Raw genomic sequence first — 20272 nt, forward strand, 5'->3', positions numbered from 1 at the left:
GTCAATGTTCCATAAAATTATGCTACAATAGTCTTTGGATTTTTTAATTAATGTTCTCTTTGTTTTCTCCAATTAGTTCTTTGTGAACTCCCAGATAATTCACGAAAGGGCAAGATTGAACAAGTATTATTACTATCGGGGAGAATGGAACCAAGACTTTGCCTTTTTTTGTGGCCTCAGGCTACTGATTAGACCTGTTCTCATTGGCATAACCGTATGAGTGTAGCAATGGGTATTAGCTAACATTCTTTCAAATGGAGCGGCATGATCAGTGGGATTCATAGAACCGGTCCCATCTTTTTTGACATTGAGGCGTAGTAATAGTAGTAGTTATTGTGTCGTTTAACGACATTATGAGTGAGGATTCATAGAACCTGTTCCAACTTTTTTGACATTGAGGCATAGTAATAGCAGTTGCTATTGTGTCGTTTAATGGCATAATCAGTGATGATTCATACAACCGGTCTCAACTTGTTTGACATTGAGGCATAGTAATAGCAGGCGTTATTGTGTCGTTTAATGTACTATGACCTAAATGACACAACTAAAACTTGGGATAAATATAATCCTGAAGAAGTTTTTTCTTCGAAATGTCAAACGTCCTATTCCAATATCTCAGATTAGGAAATGTGACTGAGACTGTAAAATGTCCTCAAAATCTCATTTAGAATTAAATACATTTACAGACTTCACAACTATTTCCAAGCAAGGCCTGCATGTCATTTTAGTAATGTCTTAAAAGGTTAATAAACATATAACAGAGGGTTACTGTTGTTAATAAGCTCAATTGCCAAAAGCTCTTCTTACCAAAAATCAACTCGAGCATATCTTGACACTTAACTTAAAACTAAACACAACCGCCAAAGGAAATTAATTACTACATTCAATATACAAAGACCACTAAATTTTGGGACAACATCAAACATATTGTGGGACATTATATCGGCCCAGAGATGAGATACAGCTTGCAAAAAAAAAGAGAAGAATGTGGTTTTTTAGCTTGAGGAATCAAATGAATTAATAAAAACAACATACACACCACAAATGTTATATAGAAAAAGTTCCTTATTCTTTTGAGCATCTCCACCAAGAAGGAATCACTTTGATCACCAATGTTCTTTCTTTATCACAAAGCAAATTCCCCATGGCGAACTGCGGACAGTGGTAGGCAAAATTTTCCACCCATTTAGTTCTAAAATTGATTCGCATCCCACCTCATTGACCGTCCTTATCCTTTGCCTTTATGAGTAGAGGTTACTAGCAGTGGCGGAGGTAGAGTATTGGGACCGGGTTCGACCGAACCCAGTAACTTTGATTCGAACCATGTGTTTGTCTTACTAAATCTTTTAAATATGTATAAATGATTAATTTAGAACCCAGTAACTTTTAACGATTAGAATTCCGAACCCATAAGCTCGAAATTCTGGCTCCGCCTCTGGTTACTAGTAAACTTCAAATGAGGAAATGAAGGTTCTCTAATTCTTTAACGTAGATAAATACATCTTGAATTATTTTCCCCACCCTTAATAAGAAGTATTGGTATGAACTTTGGGAATGGAGAAATCGCGGGTAGGGAGTGCTTCTTCTTTAATGGATCTTACGCAACGCGAATCTGGATTAATTGGGCTAGTAAATTTTAAATACCAGATGGTTAAATACATTGCTATTTCTTCCTTAGGGTGATCAAAAATGTTTCAGAGTCACACACACATATATATATAAACATAGTTTTCTAAAAGTGAGTTCGTGAACGAAAACAATATTAAGCGGTTGACAATGCAACAAAGTTTATATTATACTCCAAGCTACTATTTTATTATATATTTATTAACTAAGCAAGGCTCGCCTTTATAAAGAGACTAAATTAAAAGTTCATCTTCTGCTTCACTTTAATTTGTACTTTCGAAAATTTTCAACAAATTATGGATGTCACACTTCAGTTAATAATAATATGACAACACAAGGACGATTTACCAAAGTTAAATATCAATTTCGCAAAAGCTAAGAAGCATCTATGAATATCAGCAACTTTCAGACTTTTCAAAGTTATCCGAAAATTAACATAAGTTTCCATCTCAACCTTGAGAAACAACTTATGTAAATCTTTCGGAAAAATATTAGCAGCGAAGTTAGGGTAGGCAATTTTCATTTATGTTCACTGACCTCTACCCACTGTGACCATCTCATTTGTAACCACTTTTTAAAAATAAATGGTAAATTCAATACTTGTGCTAATAATTACTCCTAAATTTAAGCTTCTTAATTTTAACCGTAAATTCAGATATAGAATCTTTCCAATTTTTTGCTACAAAATTTATATATTTGGAAACTACGTAAGAAGTATTATAAATCACAATAAATAATAATTCAAAATATCTAAAAAATACAAAAAAAAAAAAAATTACGGCAAAAAAAAAATCGTTTGACTCTCCACCACATAAATAATATTTTATTAAACTTATCAGTCAGTCAAACCAAACAAAAAAGTTATTTTTACACGAAAACAAGCAATACATGTTACCCATACATTATTTCTAAATGTAATACAATATAATACAGTGATACCCTATGAAACGATGAGAAACAACCATCCAAACAACGATCTAGTGAAATTTCACTAGTGGGGTTTGGGGAAGGTAGTATGTACGCAGACCTTACCCCTACCCCAAAGGAGGAGAGATGTTGTTTCCGAAAGACCCTCAGCTCAAGAAGACAAAAAGACAAAAGAAGACAATATTAATAACACCACAGAAATAATATGAAAAACCAAGAACAACATGAACTCAAGAAGAAGGATACAACGCAAAAGCGAAGTAGTATCCCTACCAAACTAGTCTCACAAAGTTATGACATAAGGCAAGACTCAACTACCTCCTAACCTACAACCCTAATACTCGACCTTCACATGTTCCTATCAAGTGCCATGTCCTCGAAAATCTGAAGCCTCGTCATATCCTGCCTAATCACCTCCCCCAATACTTCTTAGGCCGCCCTCTACCTCTTCTCGTGCCCTCCATAACTAGCCGTTAATTCGCATCTCCTTACCGGAGCATCTGGGCTTCTCCTTTGAACATGCTTGAACCATCTGAGCCTCGCTTCCCGCATCTTGTCATCAATGGGAGCCACACACTCCTTCTCCCGAATATCATCATTCCAAACAAGTATGGAAGAAATTACTGTCAGTGTCTTTTGACTTCTCTCTAGAATTATATATACTGTTAATAAGTTAACTTAAAAAACACTCTGTATATGGTAAAATATATCGTGCTAGGTGGCCGTTTGGTAGAATGATACGTGAAACCGACAATTATCTCATCTGATACCAGAAGGAATAACATTCATAAAGAAGTAATAAATACCCTCTGCCCGGTAGCATTAATAAAGAATATTCCACGGCAATAAGTGCGTTGCCTGTTACAAGAAATTTGGCATTTATGATCACCGTTACATCTTCATCAATGGCCCTTATTATTGACATTAAAGAAGGGCACGATCCTATGACCTCAATTCTCTAGACGTAGCTATAAATAATAAGCTCTGTTATCATTGTAAGGATACGAATTTTCTGGCAAACTAATACTACAATCTACTTAAAACTCTATACAATTTTATCTTCTTATTACTGTTGCGCCCAAGGCTTCACTACCAGAATCTTTATTTCTGTCATTTTGTTTTTCTGTTAAGGCTAGCTATTATATATTTATTCAATTATCTTATTATTTCAGGATCGAATTAATTTACTTGTCTATAAACCACGTGTAAATTAAACTATACTGTTTTACGGGTAAAACTTTTGGCGCCCATCATTGGGCCTAGACAATCGTGTAATTAAGTTGATCCTTGCCTTTTTAACTAATGTGTTTTGATTATTTTCTCTTAAAAAATTATAAGAAGTGGAAGATAACGGTGTTAACAACACGCACAATTTCGAGATTCGAGGGGATCAACCTCATTTCGAGGATTCAATCAGTAACACCCATAACGAAGGGAATGATGTCATGCCAGTACACGACATATTTAAGTTAGGGTATATTAATCTTTTCACATAAATTAACTTTTAAAAAAAATAAGAAAAAAAAGAAAAGAAGAAAACCTAATCAATTAAAAAAAAGGGGCAAAGCCCACTGCAACGAAAAGGAAAAGGGGTCTTAAGGATGGGGAAACGCGGAATTGCTGCTAACAAAGTTAGAAGAGAAGAAAAAAAAAAAAGAGAGAACAAAAGATTCGGAGGAGGAAATCAACGAGAGTTTCTGGTTCTAAAGTAAGGGGGGGAAAATCAAGCAGAGTTCCATAGCTGCTAGCAACTTGGTGCTTCAATATAATTATTCCCAACCATTGTTATTTTTAAATTCAAGGTATATCTTATACGGAGAAGGGCCTAAAATGCCCCTTTACTATATGAAATAGGACAGACTAGCCCTCCGTTAAAAGTTGGTATCTATTCTGCCCTTGTCGTTAACAAATGGGCTCGTATATGCCCTCCATCACTAACGGGAGACTCATAAAGCCACGCGGAATATATGTGAGGGCAAGTTAGACCTAGTTCGAATTATATAGGGGCATATACGAGTCAGTTATAATAGTCATTTCTTAAACACTTCACAACTCCATATCAGTTTACTTCGACACCTATATGACAACACGAAACTAATTATCAAAGCAAATAAATTAAGTCATAGACACAAACATTCAAATGAACGGCAATGACTTCATTAAATCCTAGTAGCTCAAAGGGGTCGAATCATAATAAAAGACAACAAAACACAATGTCGGAATGTTCTAGTAGCTCAAAGGGGTCGAATAGGATGTGTCATTACGGACTTACTACCAATTATTTCATGGCATGAACATCTTTAAATGTTAGGAGAAGATTTTTCACGTGCCTGAAGCATGAAGTAAGAAATTTTTTTGATAGGTTCTTTTAATTATTCCGATTTGCTTGTAAATTTATTTTATTTATTTTTGGTTTTTCGGATGAAAAATATTCCTATTGGAAATGGCAAGATGAAGAACTTCCTCCTAAAGTTTCAAATCTCATATGCAGTTTAAAAAATGAAAAGGAAGCTCTAATCCGTGAAAGAAATGCTCTCCAAAGGAAAATATGATCTTGAGAATGTTATGATGCTCGTCGATCATGGAGGAATAGAAGCCTTGGAATTGGAAAGAAATGTTCTAATGAAGAAAGTGACCGATTTAGAGTAATTAGTTGTGCTTGATGCTAAATTTTAGAAGAAGATGTAGATTTTCATGTGTGTGATATTGGGATGTCTTGTTATGTTCTTTGGATCAGTGGGAAATGATATGTAATGTTAGTGTTATTGTGGCTTAATTGTTGTCTTTTATTATGTAATGAAGCTTTATGTTTTTGTACAAGGATTTAATGAAGTCTTTCACGTTTATTTGAATGTTTGTGTCTATGACTTAGTTTATTTGCTGTGATAATTAGTTTGGTGTTGTCAAATATGTGTCTAAGTAAACTGATATGGAGTTGTGAAGTGTTTGAGAAATGACTATTATAACTGACTTATATATGTCCCTGTACAATTCGAACTAGGTCTAATTTGCTCTCACATATATTTCACGTGGCTTTATGAGTCTCCCGTTAGTGATGGTGGGCATATACGATCTCATTTGTTGACGGCAAGGGCAGAATAGAGACCAACTTTTAACGAAGGGCTAGCCTGTCCTATTTCATATAGTAAAAAGGCATTTTAGGCCCTTTTCCGTATCTTATATTCCATATAGGGGTGTTCATAAAAATTCGAAAAACCGAACTAAACCGAAAACCAAACCAAACCGACCAAAAAAATTGATACTTTTTTGGTTTGGTTTGATTTTGGTTTTGAATTTTAAAAACCGATCAAATTTGGTTTGGTTTTGGTTTTAATAAAAAAATAACCGAACCAAACTGACTATAGGAGTAGCTATTTTAAATTTATTATTACACCTATATATATGTATATTTTTATATAAAGTTTCAAAATTTTTATGGTGAATGTTAATCGTTTGCACTTTTAGTACAGTTCTTTACTTTTATATTCTAGTTTGATTGGTAGTTTTCTTTTGTTAAGTGTAAGAATCCATTTCATGTTAAAAATATATATTTTTAATTGAGTCCTTAAATTATTCATCACTATTTGATTCAATTATCATCAATATATTTTAGTAAATAATAGATTTCTCAAAGGGCAATTGATTTGATGTGTTACGTTGAAAATGTGGCCACCGGAATATGTGTTTAGTAGTGTATGTCTTATATTTAAGAAAAAACCGATAAATAACCGAAAAACCGAAAAAATCTATAAAATCCGACATAAACCGAATCGAGAAAAAACTGACTTAATTGGTTTGGTTCTAATATTTGAAAAACCGACTTACTTGGTTTAGTTTTTTTTAGGGAAAAACCGATCCAAACCGAACCATGAACACCCCTAATTCCATAGATACGAATATCTTTGATTTATCATGATTTCAGTTAAATAGTGATATTGGTAACTTAGTGAGTTCCAATTAAAGTGGATGCAAGAATGCTCATGAAAAAAATCAAATTTTATATTTGATGGATTAACTAAAAAAGAATCAGATTTTTAATTAGTTTTTTTTTTCCTGAAAATTTAACAATTTATATAGATTGTGAATAGATTATTGAATATCACAAGGAGATAGAGGTACTGGAGTATATTTGAGTGAATAATTCGCTTTAGAAATCTACCTTGATAAAGACATGAGAATTCTCTTATATTAGAAGCGAGAGTTTTTGTTGACGAGCATGTTTCATCAACATGCATGCCTGGCAACATGAGCCCACCCAAACTTTTTGTGAAGTCGCATTTCTACTAGATACCAACATGGGCCCACTCAAATTTTCCATTCCACAACTTATATGTACGTACTCTTCAAGACTGCCATAGGAGGTGGACCCACGCAAATTCAAAGATAATTGGTCTATAAGTTTAGCTGTAATTGTAAAGAGATCCTTAGAAATATAAATTAAAAAATAAAAAGATTATTAGAATATTTTGTTAAATTATTGAAATTATCGAATTGAAAAATTTCTGTTTTATTCAACTTACAAGAAATCATTATAATAACACAAAAAAATTAACGTTAGGATTAATTTATAATGTGCATCCATTTGGCAGATGACTAATAAAGAAAGATGTAAAGGGCGTACTCAAAATCCATGACCTCATATAGTAAGTGATACTTCAAAGATGCATGCAAAATTGTTTCAATTTTAAATCGCTATTTAACATATAGTAATACGATATCTTATATACAAATGTACAATATAAAAAATACAAGTGTCTTCCTTATTTCCTTGAAGACACAAAACTCATAATTTTTTAATGCTATAATATTCAAGAATGAAGAATAGCATCAAGACGGAGTCCGACCCAAAAAACAAACAAAAAAACAGAGAAGAAGAATAAGTAGAAGGAAGAAAAATAAGGAGGAGGAAAGGGAGAAGCAGGACATAAGAACACTGAGATGTGCAAAACTTTAAAAAAGAATGGAGATAAAATTAAAATACAAGTTCAAGAATATCCGATGAAATTTGTGAATTTAATATAGTATTATCGGTCCAGTACGCATCACGGGCTACCTAAATATTAAGTAATAAAATTTTATGAAAGATTAATTAAGCATCTTAAACAAAGCCTCAACAAAAATTATTAAATAAAGCGTTAACGTATTTCAATAGACCAAATTAATATAAAAACTTCTTTATCAATTTAGCTTTATGTATTCCGTAATTTGTTATTACACTTGAGGCATGAAATGAACTAATAAAATATCATCAATAATTAGTAATAATTAATCTTATATATTGCAAAGTCACATTTAATTATTGTGATATATAGTAATTTTTATATAATTTTTAAATATATAAATTTTATTTAAAAAATTAAACTTTATGTCTAAATTCACGCTCAACGAAATAATTGCATCACATAAATTGAGACGAAGAAAATAACAATTTGACAAATATAAGTAACATGATTTAGAACATTAAGCCTTAAGCATCCAGCATTTAATGATCCATTTTAAAACCTAGGACATTTTGACGGTTCCGAATAACATATGTAGTTGAAGAAAGAAAAGATTTTTTAAAAAAAAATTTGTGTTTGAAAATGAACTATAGATATTTCTGTAACTGTAAATCAATTCACTAAAAATAACGTGAGAATTATAAAAATAAGTAATTTTTAAATAAGAAAAAATGATATTCTTTTTTAGGTTGACTAGAAAAAGTACTACCGTCAGACCTCTCTATAATAACATCCCTATATAACAACACTTCACTATAAAAGTCAAGCTTTTCCGGAACCAATTTTTATGTTATGTTATAATATATATGTTCTCTATAACAACACTTTACTATAATATCCAAAAAAATTCGAAACAAACGATACTGTTATGGAGAAGTTTGACTGTACATGTACATAAAATAGGATGAAAGTACATTACACGCGATAAAAAGGACATAAAGGGTGTTTGACTAAGCTTATAAGCTGATCAAACTAGCTTATAAGTACTTTTTGGCTTATCTACGCGTTTGGTAAAATTAAAAGTGCTTATAAGTTAAATGCTTATAAGCCAAAAATAAGCCAACTTATCAAATTTCAGCTTATAAGCACTTTAGGTTTGACCAAAATATTTACTATTCTATCCCTAAAATACTTTTTTTTAAAACAAAACTGTTTGTACACCCAGTTCTTCAGCTGCTTATTATTAATTTCAGCACTTTTATCCAAACACGTAACTCCTTATTTTTTAAATCAGCTTCAGCACTTAAAAGTGTTTTTCAGCACCTAATACTTATCAGCTACTCTAAATCAGCTAACCCAAACGGGCTCATAGTATATTACACGTCCACACGTCGTTACACAACTTTCATTTTTTCCAAAAGCACATAAAGTGACTGATTTCCTAACAAAATTGCAAAAGATTAAAAAAAAAAAGTAAAAAGAAATAAAACAGGAAGAAGAAACAAAAATGGATCAGGATACCACTTTTATTTGAATGATTGGACGACAAAAAATATTAAAAATAGTAGACTGAAGATTCTGAATTTGTTGGCAAAATGTTAGTTTTTTTTTTTTTTTTTTTGGAAATTCAAATTAAGCCACGGTTAAATCATGTATAGGTTGAGCAGATCATTTTCTTTTACAAATGTTCTTCAGGTAACCGGATTTCCAGTCACGAATTATTAGTTATAGCCTTAAATTATTCGTGGTCTTAATTACCCTCCTCAACTAGGCCTTTTGAGAGCCATTACCCCCCTGAACGTTGATGTGACAAATTGTGTGGGTGCACTCGCTTGCCACGTGGATTTTTCTATATATATGACATTTTTTTTAAAAATAAAATATATTTTTACCTTTTTAAGTATGTTACTTTTTTAAATAATTTTTTCGAATAAAATTTATAATAAAACTTGGATATAACTACATTATTTAGGATAATTTTTTTTTATTTGGCTAAAAATAATAAAGTTTTAGTTAATCTTTTTTGAATTTAACCTGAAAATAAAGATTTATACAATTAAAATAAATAGTCAAGGCATCTAAAAAGTTATAAAAATACATAGTTTGAAATTAATTATTTTGACTATAATTTTTTATATAGCTCTAAGTTATGATGCTCTAAAAATATACTCTTTTATTTTTTACATATTTTACCTAAAGAAAGTAAAAATATACAGTTGAAATAAATAGTCATTGCATCAAAATAAGAAATAAAAAGAGTGAACAATTGCAAGAAACAACTTATTATTTCTAACATACTTATTGCTCTAAAAAATACTTATTGCAGAACTGCAGGGTAAGGCTGTGTGTGATAGACCTTTGTGGTTCGGCCCTTCTCCGGACCCCGCGCATAGCGGGAGCTTAGTGCACCGGGCTGCCCTTTTTTTATTGCTCTAAAAATGTATCCATAAAGTAAGTTATTTTTTGCAATTGTACACTCTTTTTATATCTTCTTTTGATACAATGACTATTTATTTTAATTGTGTATTTTTACTTTTTTCAGGTAAAATATGTAAAAAAAAATATATTTTTAGGGCATCATAATTTAGAGCTATATAAAAAATTACAGCCAAATAATTAATTTTAAATATTTTATAACTTTTTAGATGTATTGACTATTTATTTTAATTATATAAATCTTTATTTTCAGGTAAAATTCAAAAAATTAGCCAAATAAAAAAATTTAGCCTAAATTTCTATCCAAGTTTTATTATAAATTATATTCGAAAAAATTATCTAAAAAAGTAACATATTTAAAAAGATAAAAATATATTTTATTTTTCAAAAAAAAAAATGTCACATATACAGAAAAATTCACGTGGCAGGCGAGTGCACTTACACAATTTGCCACATCAGCGTCCAGGGGTAATGGTTCTCAAAAAGACTAGTTAATAGGGTAATTAAGACCATGAATAGTTTAAGGCTGTAACTAATAATTCATAACAAGTTTAGGGAGATGGTAAGGTATTTTGCCTAAAATTTACTAATGTATTTCGAAATCTAAACTTCTGTTGTTATTTTTGCTGTAACTTCATTGAAATGACTTCTATGGCCAATAGTGTCTAATCTGAAGAGTACTCGTGGTGTGTGGCGTAAAATAAGGTTAATTGTATATGTATCATTGATTTTTATCCACTATTACAGTAAAGTCATAGAACTAAATTTTTTCGCATTTAAGTAACTGAGCTTTATATCTTATAATAATAAAGCCGCTTAACTTTATCCGCCATGATAATAGAGTCGCATAACTATCTTTTGGAATCTATCTGACTTTAATATATAGTGGGTAAAATTTAATTTTTTTAAATGTGAAAAAAACAAAAATTCATGTCTTAGACGGTAAACTCTAATGCGGCAAAAAGTATTTTTATAATTTTATTTGTTATAGCCAGTAAGTTCAAGAGTCCGGAACCAAAATGTGTTTTTTTTTTTGACTCAAACTACACAAATAGGTGGTAAAAAAACAAAATAACCTTTTTATATATAGCGTCATAATACCTGGCGCTATATACTAACAGTAACGGAACCATTAAGGTATAGCGCCAGGTATTGTGGCACTATACTGTTAAAGCTGACATGGCCAGGTATAGCGCCACAATACCTGGCGCTATATATACAGCATTAATGTATAGCGCTAGGTATAGTGGCGCTATACATAGATTTCCTGGCCCCACCAATAATTCGTGACTTCATTAATTCAAAAGCGTATAGTGCCAACCTTTTGAGCGCTATACCTATATAAAAAAAAAAATTCTGGCTAGCCATTTCCTATATAAAGAGGTAAGAATTGTATAGAAATTCATTCAAAAATTTTGTTACCTCTTGTTGAAACGTTTATTGTTCTTAAATTCTCCAACATTTTTTCATTATGTTTGAAGAGCGTAGAATAAGAGTTTCATTATATTGGGGGGAGAATAACTCTGTGGGCTACAGTTTACCTGCTCAGTGTCATGTTAAACTGCCACTTACAATAGAGTACGATAAATTGATATCGTTGTTATGCAAAAAACTGAGTGTGAGGAAACGTTCAGTGATATTAAAGTAACCGGAAGATATCCGTACTCCGTCACTCCGCAAGGGGTTGCTTTTTACTCGGAGTTTAACATCGACGATGATGAAACTTTGAGTGATTTTCTGAGGACTCCGGACGAATGCCGGGAATTTCTTGTAATCACAATGTTGGAGATGTACGTGAAGGTCGAAGACATTCCAAAAATGAGGTTGTGCGTAGCAGAGATAACCCCCAGTCATCGGGTGGTTATTATGGAGCAGTTTTTGCCGGACAGGTTTCAGATGAAAGAGTTTTCCTTGATTTAAACTTATCACCGCCGGCGAATGAGCAGCGAGAAAATAATTTATACCCTGCTTTCCATAATTCACAAGACGAGTGGTAAACTTCAATTTTCATTTGTGTTAATTATGTATATTTTTGGCGTATTGAATTTGTATTAACGCTCATATATTTAATAGGGGGTACCGGCCGGATATGAATTTTACAAGTGGCCCATCCGGTAGTCATCACCTAATTGAAAACGTCCATCATGGAATTTCATCACATTACGACTTGTAAGTGAAGTGATATAGCCATATGGAAAGCATTTATTAACTCACTAGCTTATATTTTTGTTGGTTGTGCAGTGAAAACGAGCAAGTTGAACCACCTGTACTCACTCAATTGACCGAAAATGACGTATTACATCGGGATCTGGCAGATGCACAAAGTGAGGAACAAAACAGTGATTACGATAACAATGCCGATGAATCCGGAGACGAGACACCCTTTTTTCGTGAGGATGGTGATGAGCAGGATGAGGAGGAAGGACCTGATTTGAAGAGAGACCCCCTAGACGAAGAGTGCATGAGTCCGAAGTGACGTTTCATTCAAGGGAGATTCCTTACATTGATAACTTGCCAACCGTGTCGGATGTGGAGGCTCTAACAAGGGATTTTGATGAAATCTGGACAGCAATGTGGGATGAGTCTAGACCAACGGTGCTTGCAAAGGGGATGCTTTTTCCTGATAAAACGCGCTTAAGCAGAGCTTGTAAAATGCACAACGTAAAAGAGTGTCGTGAGATGCAGGTATGAGAGTCAAGTCCGATGGTATACAAGGTTGTTTGCCGCAGGTGGTTTTGACCATGTAATTGGATGTTGCGTGCGACCAAGAAGAAGACAGGTATGTGGAAAGTGGGTAAATACATTCCCACCCACACATGTGAAATGGACACATTCAACGGGAATCACTTCAACTTGGATATTGACTTGATTTCTCTTGTACTTATTCCGCATATCGAAGCTTCCATAAGGTATACGATCAAAGAGTGCATTACATCGGTCCACCAAGAATATGGCCATACCATTACGAAAAGAAAGGCATTTCTCGGGCGCAAACGAGCGTTTGAAATTGTCTACAAGAATTGGGATAAGTCATTTGTATCTCTGCCAAAGTACATGGCCTCATTGCAGCACTTTAACCCCGGGACAGTTGTTGAATGGAAAGTTGAGCAGAGTCCGGGAACACCAGAATACATATTCAAATTCAATACTAATAAACTCATACCTACGCATGTGACGTGGAGCCATAACTCAGTCGACGCCCACTATAAAAATCTCGGGTCGGTCGATCCTCAACAGTGGTAGACGGGTCTGGAAAATATCTACCCCAATCCACTCCTTGAATATTCGAGCCCGTGATAAATAACTAACCCGATGGGGTCACCTGCGATGGCACTGGAATACGATAAATTCCAAGGCTGTAAGACGGCATGTCCGTCTCATGCATGCCACCTACCATATCAGCAGCAACATCATCAGCAGGAGCCTCAACGCCCCCTTGCTGGGGACCACCTCCTCTCTGCCCACGACCACGTCGTCCGGCACCACCAGCTCGTCGGGCACCACCAGCTCGTGGGATACCACGGCCTCGCTGGTACGTTATTAGGTCCATATAATCAGCCTCGTGTGCCAAACACTGATCCGATCGAGCTCGCTGCAGTGTCTACGCAGCCACATCCATGAATCGACGACTATACTCTTGCATGGCCACAGGATCGTGGACATAACTCTACATCTGCTGCCGTATATGATAGACGGTATGCAATCCAATCGCCTGCACAAAGTAAATATTATAAAAAAACATATTTGGCACTAAATTATAGCTATATAACTAATAATAACAGAAAACATACCAGGGCCTCGTGTCTCCCGGCGTATGGGACGTATCGACCGTTTGCCTGATGAACTGGATTCCCGATAAAAAGCCGGGAAACAGTGCGGTACCATGCCATATAACGTGGAATAGGAAAGTGCTGCGGAGGTGGGGTCAAGTCCCCTCGCCGGTCCCAGGTACCCAATTGCTCGTTAAGCCATGCCATAAATGTGTCGTCTGCCCTGGACCGATCATCCCTTTCATAATGTAAAGCATGCCATGCAGGCGGAGTTAGTATAGGCTGCGGCAGGCCAAACTGACGAAATACCCGCTCGGAGGCATGATGCTTGACAATATCGAGGCATATGAGCGGGACAGAAGCCCTCCAAATATGTCGGCCAAGACTTTAATACGCTGGCAGGGTACCTATCACCTCATCGGTGTACGGCGTCCAGATGAACTATCAAATAAGAACACAAACCGTTAGTACGCATCACTAAGTTAATCTATAACAGGTAAGTTTAGTTAGATATTCACCTGTGCGTCTTCCAGCAGATCCAACACATCCCTGCAGAGGGGGAGATTATGATGGGCATCATACTCTCGTGCAAGAGTACGACGCATAACCCACCTACAGGCTAGAGGGAGTTGCGGAATTTCTACATTAGTCGGTAGCTGTGGTAAAGGTGGCTGAAACTGCAGAAATCGCTCCCAGACCCAAACCTAACATACAAAGTTGACGTAAAGTATAAGATTAACTATAACTTGGTAGAATTGTAACTAATGGACATATTATTTGAATATGTTGTCACCTGTAGAAGCGGCAGAAAGCCACCAACGTCTCTCTGTATGCCAATGCAAGCCCGGCACATCTGCCTGTACAGATATGAGATGACAGCACCACCCCAGCTGTATAAAGATGTAACCTCGAACCGGGCAATATGATGCAGAAAACGGAGGCTCACTAGGTTCCCCGAAGTGTTCGGGAACAAGACTCCCCCAAATAGAAGGAGCAACAGCAGCCTCGTATATCTGTACATCCACCTCCGCAGACTCATCGGTGATAGTATGGTGGATCTGCACCAGGTGGTCTCTAATGGGGACCAACTGTATACGACTGGACCCAGGCGCTACCGCCTCGTCCTCTGGCATGAAACCCGTGAGCATGTGCAACATATCTCAATATGCCTGCCGCGAATAATATCTCATAGTCGAAGGCAGTAAAACTGGCAAGCCATCAACGGACAGGCCATATAAAATCTCAGCGTCCTGGAGTGTGATGGTGGCCTCGCCGATGGCAAATGGAAAGTGTGCGTCTCCAGTCGCCACCGCTCAATCAAGGCCGTGATCAAAGCATAGTCGAGCTGTATCCGGCCAATCCTAATAATCCTACAAAATCCCATCTCCTCCAAGTAATGGACCACGCGGGGATGTAGAACGCGGGGAAGACTCAAAAACTTCCACAATAGATCCACTCTCCTAGCCCGGAAAGTCTGCGTAAGCAACTGTCCGTCCCATATATACTCGGATCTATGCTGGGGCTGTAGGGCTAATAGATCCAATGTCCGGGGGCCGGGATGTATAGTCGCGTCCATGTCGTCAACTGTAAACTATCATTAAACTATCATTAATAATTATGTATTTTTTATTATAATTTAAATTCATATTTTATAATAACTTAATTGTACAAATATATATATATATATATATATATATATATATAATAATAATGTGTTTTTATTATAATTTAAACTCATATTTTTTAATAACTTAATTGTACAAATTATATATATATATATATATATATATATATATATATATATATATATATAATTATGTGTTTTTATTATAATTTAAATTATTTTTTTAATAATTTAATTGTACAAATTATATATATATATTATGTGTTTTTATTATAATTTAAATTATTATTTTTTAATAACTTAATTGTATAAATTATATATATAATAATAATAATAATAATAATAATAATAATAATAATAATAATGTGTTTTTATTATAATTTAAACTCATATTTTTAATAACTTAATTGTACAAATTATTTATATATATATATATATATATATATATATATATATATATATATATATATATATATATAATTATGTGTTTTTATTATAATTTAAATTCATATTTTATAATAACTTAATTGTACAAATTATATATATTATATATATATATATAATTATGTGTTTTTATTATAATTTAAATTCATATTTTATAATAACTTAATTGTACAAATTATATATATATATATATATATATATATATATATATAATGTGTTTTTATTATAATTTAAATTCATATTTTTTAATAACTTAATTGTACAAATTACTAATTATGTGTGTTAATACAATTATTAACTTAATTGTACAAAGTTTGCATTTTCAACTACCAATATAAGATACTTATACAAAAGGAATTCTAAGCTAAAATACTACACATTACTACGCTACAAGGCTCTAAATTTTACTACGCTATAAGGGTCTACGTTTTACTACGCTAAAAAATAATCTAAACTAAGCATAAACAACAAATAAATTTAATTGCAAATAAAATATAAAACGGAATAAAAATATATATATATAAATCAGGATATTAACAGACAAATTTATTTTACTAATTTATATTTTATTAGAGAACACTAATATTAAATTCAGATAAATTTAACATGCTAGTTTCGAAAAAAAACACAAACCGAAATAGAATACATACAAATCAAATAATATACATTATTATAAATGTTTCAACTTAAAATAAATCGAAATGCCTCGATTTAGAATTTTGGCAAAGCAAAAAGATTGAAATTTTGACTCCGGAATTGTGAATCAACAATAGCACGAAACTCTACTCGAATGTGGGACCCTTTTTCTTCGAGTTTTATGTGTCGGGGGGACCCATTTTTTTTTTTTAAAGAAAATGGCAGAAACGGTGGGGGACCAAGAAGTGGGGAAGAGTTTTAAAATAATGGTGGATGGATGAATTGGAGAAGAAGACGGAGGGGTATAAAATATCTATGTATAGCGCCACTATACCTGGCGCTATACATTAATGCTGTATATATAGCGCCAGGTATTGTGGCGCTATACCTGGCCATGTCAGCTTTAACAGTATAGTGCCACAATACCTGGCGCTATACTTAACGGTTCCGTTATTGTTAGTATATAGCGCCAGGTATTATGGCGCTACATATAAAAAGGTCATTTTTATTTTTTTACCACCTATTTGTGTAGTTTAAGTAAAAAAAAACCACATCTTGGTTCCGAACTCGTAAGTTCAACAACTATACGTGTGAAATACTTCCTAGTGGTACTCAGATTGAATGAGGGAAGGTCACACTCACTACCTTCCAAAGTTGCCTATAAACGGCCAACAGCATTCTATTCTGTTTTTGTGTTGAGACAGAAAGAAAGAGTAAATTCAAAGAGAAGAAAAGTTGGGTTATCACATCACATAACTATCATGACGAACTCCCTAATTCACTTTTAAAAATAATAATAACAAATTTTCTTTTGAACTAGCACTATTATAACTTCAATTGGAATGCAAGATAGTTACTATTCACCAGTGCCTATTACCAAAAAAGATGGTCTTGAGAGGAGCAAATGTGCTGAGGCCAATAAAATTAAGCCCACAACTGAGCTAGAAAGCTTAAACCAGGGAAACAACTGACTTCTGGCTTCTTCAATGACAAAACAAAGGGAAAACAACTAGTCTTAAGAGGAGGTAACATTAATCATAGAGACAACAAAACTTTGATCTAAACTTGAATGTCCCAAAACATAAAAAGTGGATGATTAACTTGCAAAAATGTAAGCATGTTATTGTAACATGCCAAAATTAGAAGGAAATGTGAGGTCAACAGATTAGAAAGAATGCAAGTCTGACATCTGCAGACAGCCTTGACCGTAGCAAAATGAGCGTGAATCAGGCATACCAGCAAATGTCATTCTTGTTTATAACCAACTACCAAGACATGAATCGAGCGTGCTCATCGTCCTCATCATCAACTGGAGCAGGAAGATTAAGATCAAGTAAATCAGCAACTTCTCGCTTGACTGCTGAAGATTGATTGAAATTCTCCTCACTGACACGAGCATGAATAAAATGTGACCTTTTGTGGCCTCCTAAAGCTTGGCCTGACTTGAATATCCTAGGGCAAAACGGGCATTTGTGTCCTTTGGATTTCTTTGGTTTAACCTTTTTCTCAGGTTCATAAGGCACATCTTGAGTAGAAACTGCTGGTTTTTTGTTGCTATATGTCTCCTTATGCTTGCTAATGTTAATGCATTTAGTGTCATTATCAGCACCAAGACTATTCTCACCAGTTTCATATCTTGATTCAGGATAGTCATTGGTCTTTCTGTGGCAAGGTCTGTGTCCACCTAGAGCTTGATAAGAACTAAAATTCTTCTTGCAGTTCAAGCACTCATACTTTCTCTTCTTATGAATTTTCTTATGACGATCCGTTATTCCCTTTCTTGATTCACATTTATCAAAATTTGAGGCTGATCCATAACCACCGTGTTCATATTTCTTGCTCAAATCCTTTCTTGACTCTGTTAGATATCTTTTGATTCTGTTTAAGCTCTTTTTCTCATCATTCCTACGCTCGTCTAACCAAGCTCCAAGGCTCACTTTAGAGGTACTCCATTTGCAATTACCATTTCCTCTGAACCTTTCAACAGAGCCATCTGAATCGACTTTTCCATTTTCGCCTAAGAAGTAATCCGAATCAGAGTTCTCAGATTGAGTTTCAGTATCCAACATATCGCATTTCAGGTTTCTATCTTCCTTTTTCTTGGTTCGAGGTTGTTCACCTTGATTATAGACACATTTAAGACTGTTGTTTCTAGCATTTCTCATGTCATTAGATGATGACTTGGTCTCTAAAACAATAGAATTGTTATCAGAAGACTCCACAACTGAATTGACACCATTCCAAATCCCAGAATCCCTTGACAACATCATCAAACACTTGGCTACTTCTTCTTGTTCTTGCTCATGATCAATCTCAGACACAGACGACGAACAATTATAATTATTATTAACCTTGCAAATAGAAGATTTAACTATAATCTTTTTGTACCTCTTAGTCTTTGATCTGCACTTTGGACTCAACAGCTCATCAGCTTCAGTATCTGAATTGCTCTCACTACTCCATGAGTTATCATCTTTCAAATTCAACCCCCCTTTATCTTTTTCTGAATGACAAGCCATATGACCACACAAGGCTTTCATTGATTGAAACACTTTCCCACATTGCTGGCAAACTTTTTCTTGAGGCAAAGGTGAGTTAGAATCCTCAGCCCTCCAAGTTTTTTTGGGATTCTCTCTTAGGCCATAACTAGAAACCCCACCAAGTTCAAACTTTGATTGATTCTCTCTTTTGAAATTCTTCCCATTAATAGTACTCCAAGATTGCACCTTTTTCAATTTAGCTTCAAAATTTTCCTCAAATTCATGAGACCTCATGTGACCCCCAAGTGACTTCCCACATGGGTATCTCTTGTTACACAACTTGCACACAAACTTCATATCTTGATCTTCTTCCATTTGAGCTAAACTTGCTATTAACCAAATCAAATTCCAAAGAAACCAATAAAGAGTATAGTTAAGATCAAGTGAACAAATTAGTAGAAGATCAAATCATATCACACTGTCACATTCCATGATCTAGTAGTATATATCCAGCAGAATCCCCAAATACTTCCAAGATAAGCATAATCCAAGATCAAAGGAAAGAAGAGAATTTTTTTGGCAAAATTTAAATCTGGCTTATGCGGTTGTGACACAGATCACCAAGTAATACAGATGGAATTAAATTGGTCAAGTATGATACTACGTTTTAGGAAGTAAAAAAAGATAAGACCCACAGCAAAAGGAGACTCTTTAAATTCCATATATTCAAGTAATCTCTTTATGGCACATATAAAAAGAGGAGAGAGAGAGATATCTTTTTAATTACTTATAATATTCAGGATTTCAAGAATCCTATCTGGAAAAATCAAATTTTGAACAGATGGGTCACCAGCAATGGCCATAAAAGTAGCCAATATTCAGGAGACTAAATGAACAAATCACAACAGAAAACCAAAGACTCTTTCCTCCCCCCCCCCCCAACTCTCTCTCTCTCTCTCTTTGTGTTGTAGTTGTAGGAGAATTCCATGCATGAAATATGTGTGTGAGAGAGAGAAAAAGAACCAAAAAATGGGCAGCGCCAGCACGTGTACACTTGGGAGGATTGTTCGTACCTTCTAAATTCAACTGTCAAGATCTGCAGGCTACTGTTATATGAGGGTTGAGATTAAGGAAAAGAGCAAACATTTATCTTTTTGAGTTTAACCTTCTACACAATCACACTACACTGTAAAATAATATTATACTGTTAATTGACTTAAAAGATAACTATTACCTACAAGATAACTACATGTGTAAAAACTTTCTTTTTACTTCTTCGGATATTCGTTTGGAGCCTGACTCATTCGCATTCGCACCGCGTAATTACCATGATTTTTTTCATTGCAAGAAGTATAACAAGAGATCTCTAATTAAGGATTAAGGGATTTT

At 34.2% G+C, this 20272-nt stretch overlaps 1 protein-coding gene across 1 annotated transcript; it reads right to left on the bottom strand.

The window, feature by feature from the left end:
- Positions 1 to 17275: 17275 nt before the first annotated feature.
- Positions 17276 to 19979, bottom strand: LOC107797208 (uncharacterized). Its single transcript, XM_016620079.2, has one exon. The coding sequence runs from the start codon at positions 19256 to 19258 to the stop codon at positions 17669 to 17671; it is 1590 nt and encodes a 529-aa protein (XP_016475565.2). The 5' UTR covers positions 19259 to 19979; the 3' UTR covers positions 17276 to 17668.
- Positions 19980 to 20272: the final 293 nt, after the last annotated feature.

The sequence above is a fragment of the Nicotiana tabacum genome, chromosome 18 (genome assembly GCF_000715075.1).
Source record: "Nicotiana tabacum cultivar K326 chromosome 18, ASM71507v2, whole genome shotgun sequence".
In the NCBI taxonomy this organism is placed as follows: Eukaryota; Viridiplantae; Streptophyta; class Magnoliopsida; order Solanales; family Solanaceae; genus Nicotiana; species Nicotiana tabacum.

Bases quoted from the DNA above. Each gene is read 5' to 3' on its own strand.
- LOC107797208 (XM_016620079.2), bottom strand. From the start codon at position 19,258: ATGGAAGAAGATCAAGATATGAAGTTTGTGTGCAAGTTGTGTAACAAG.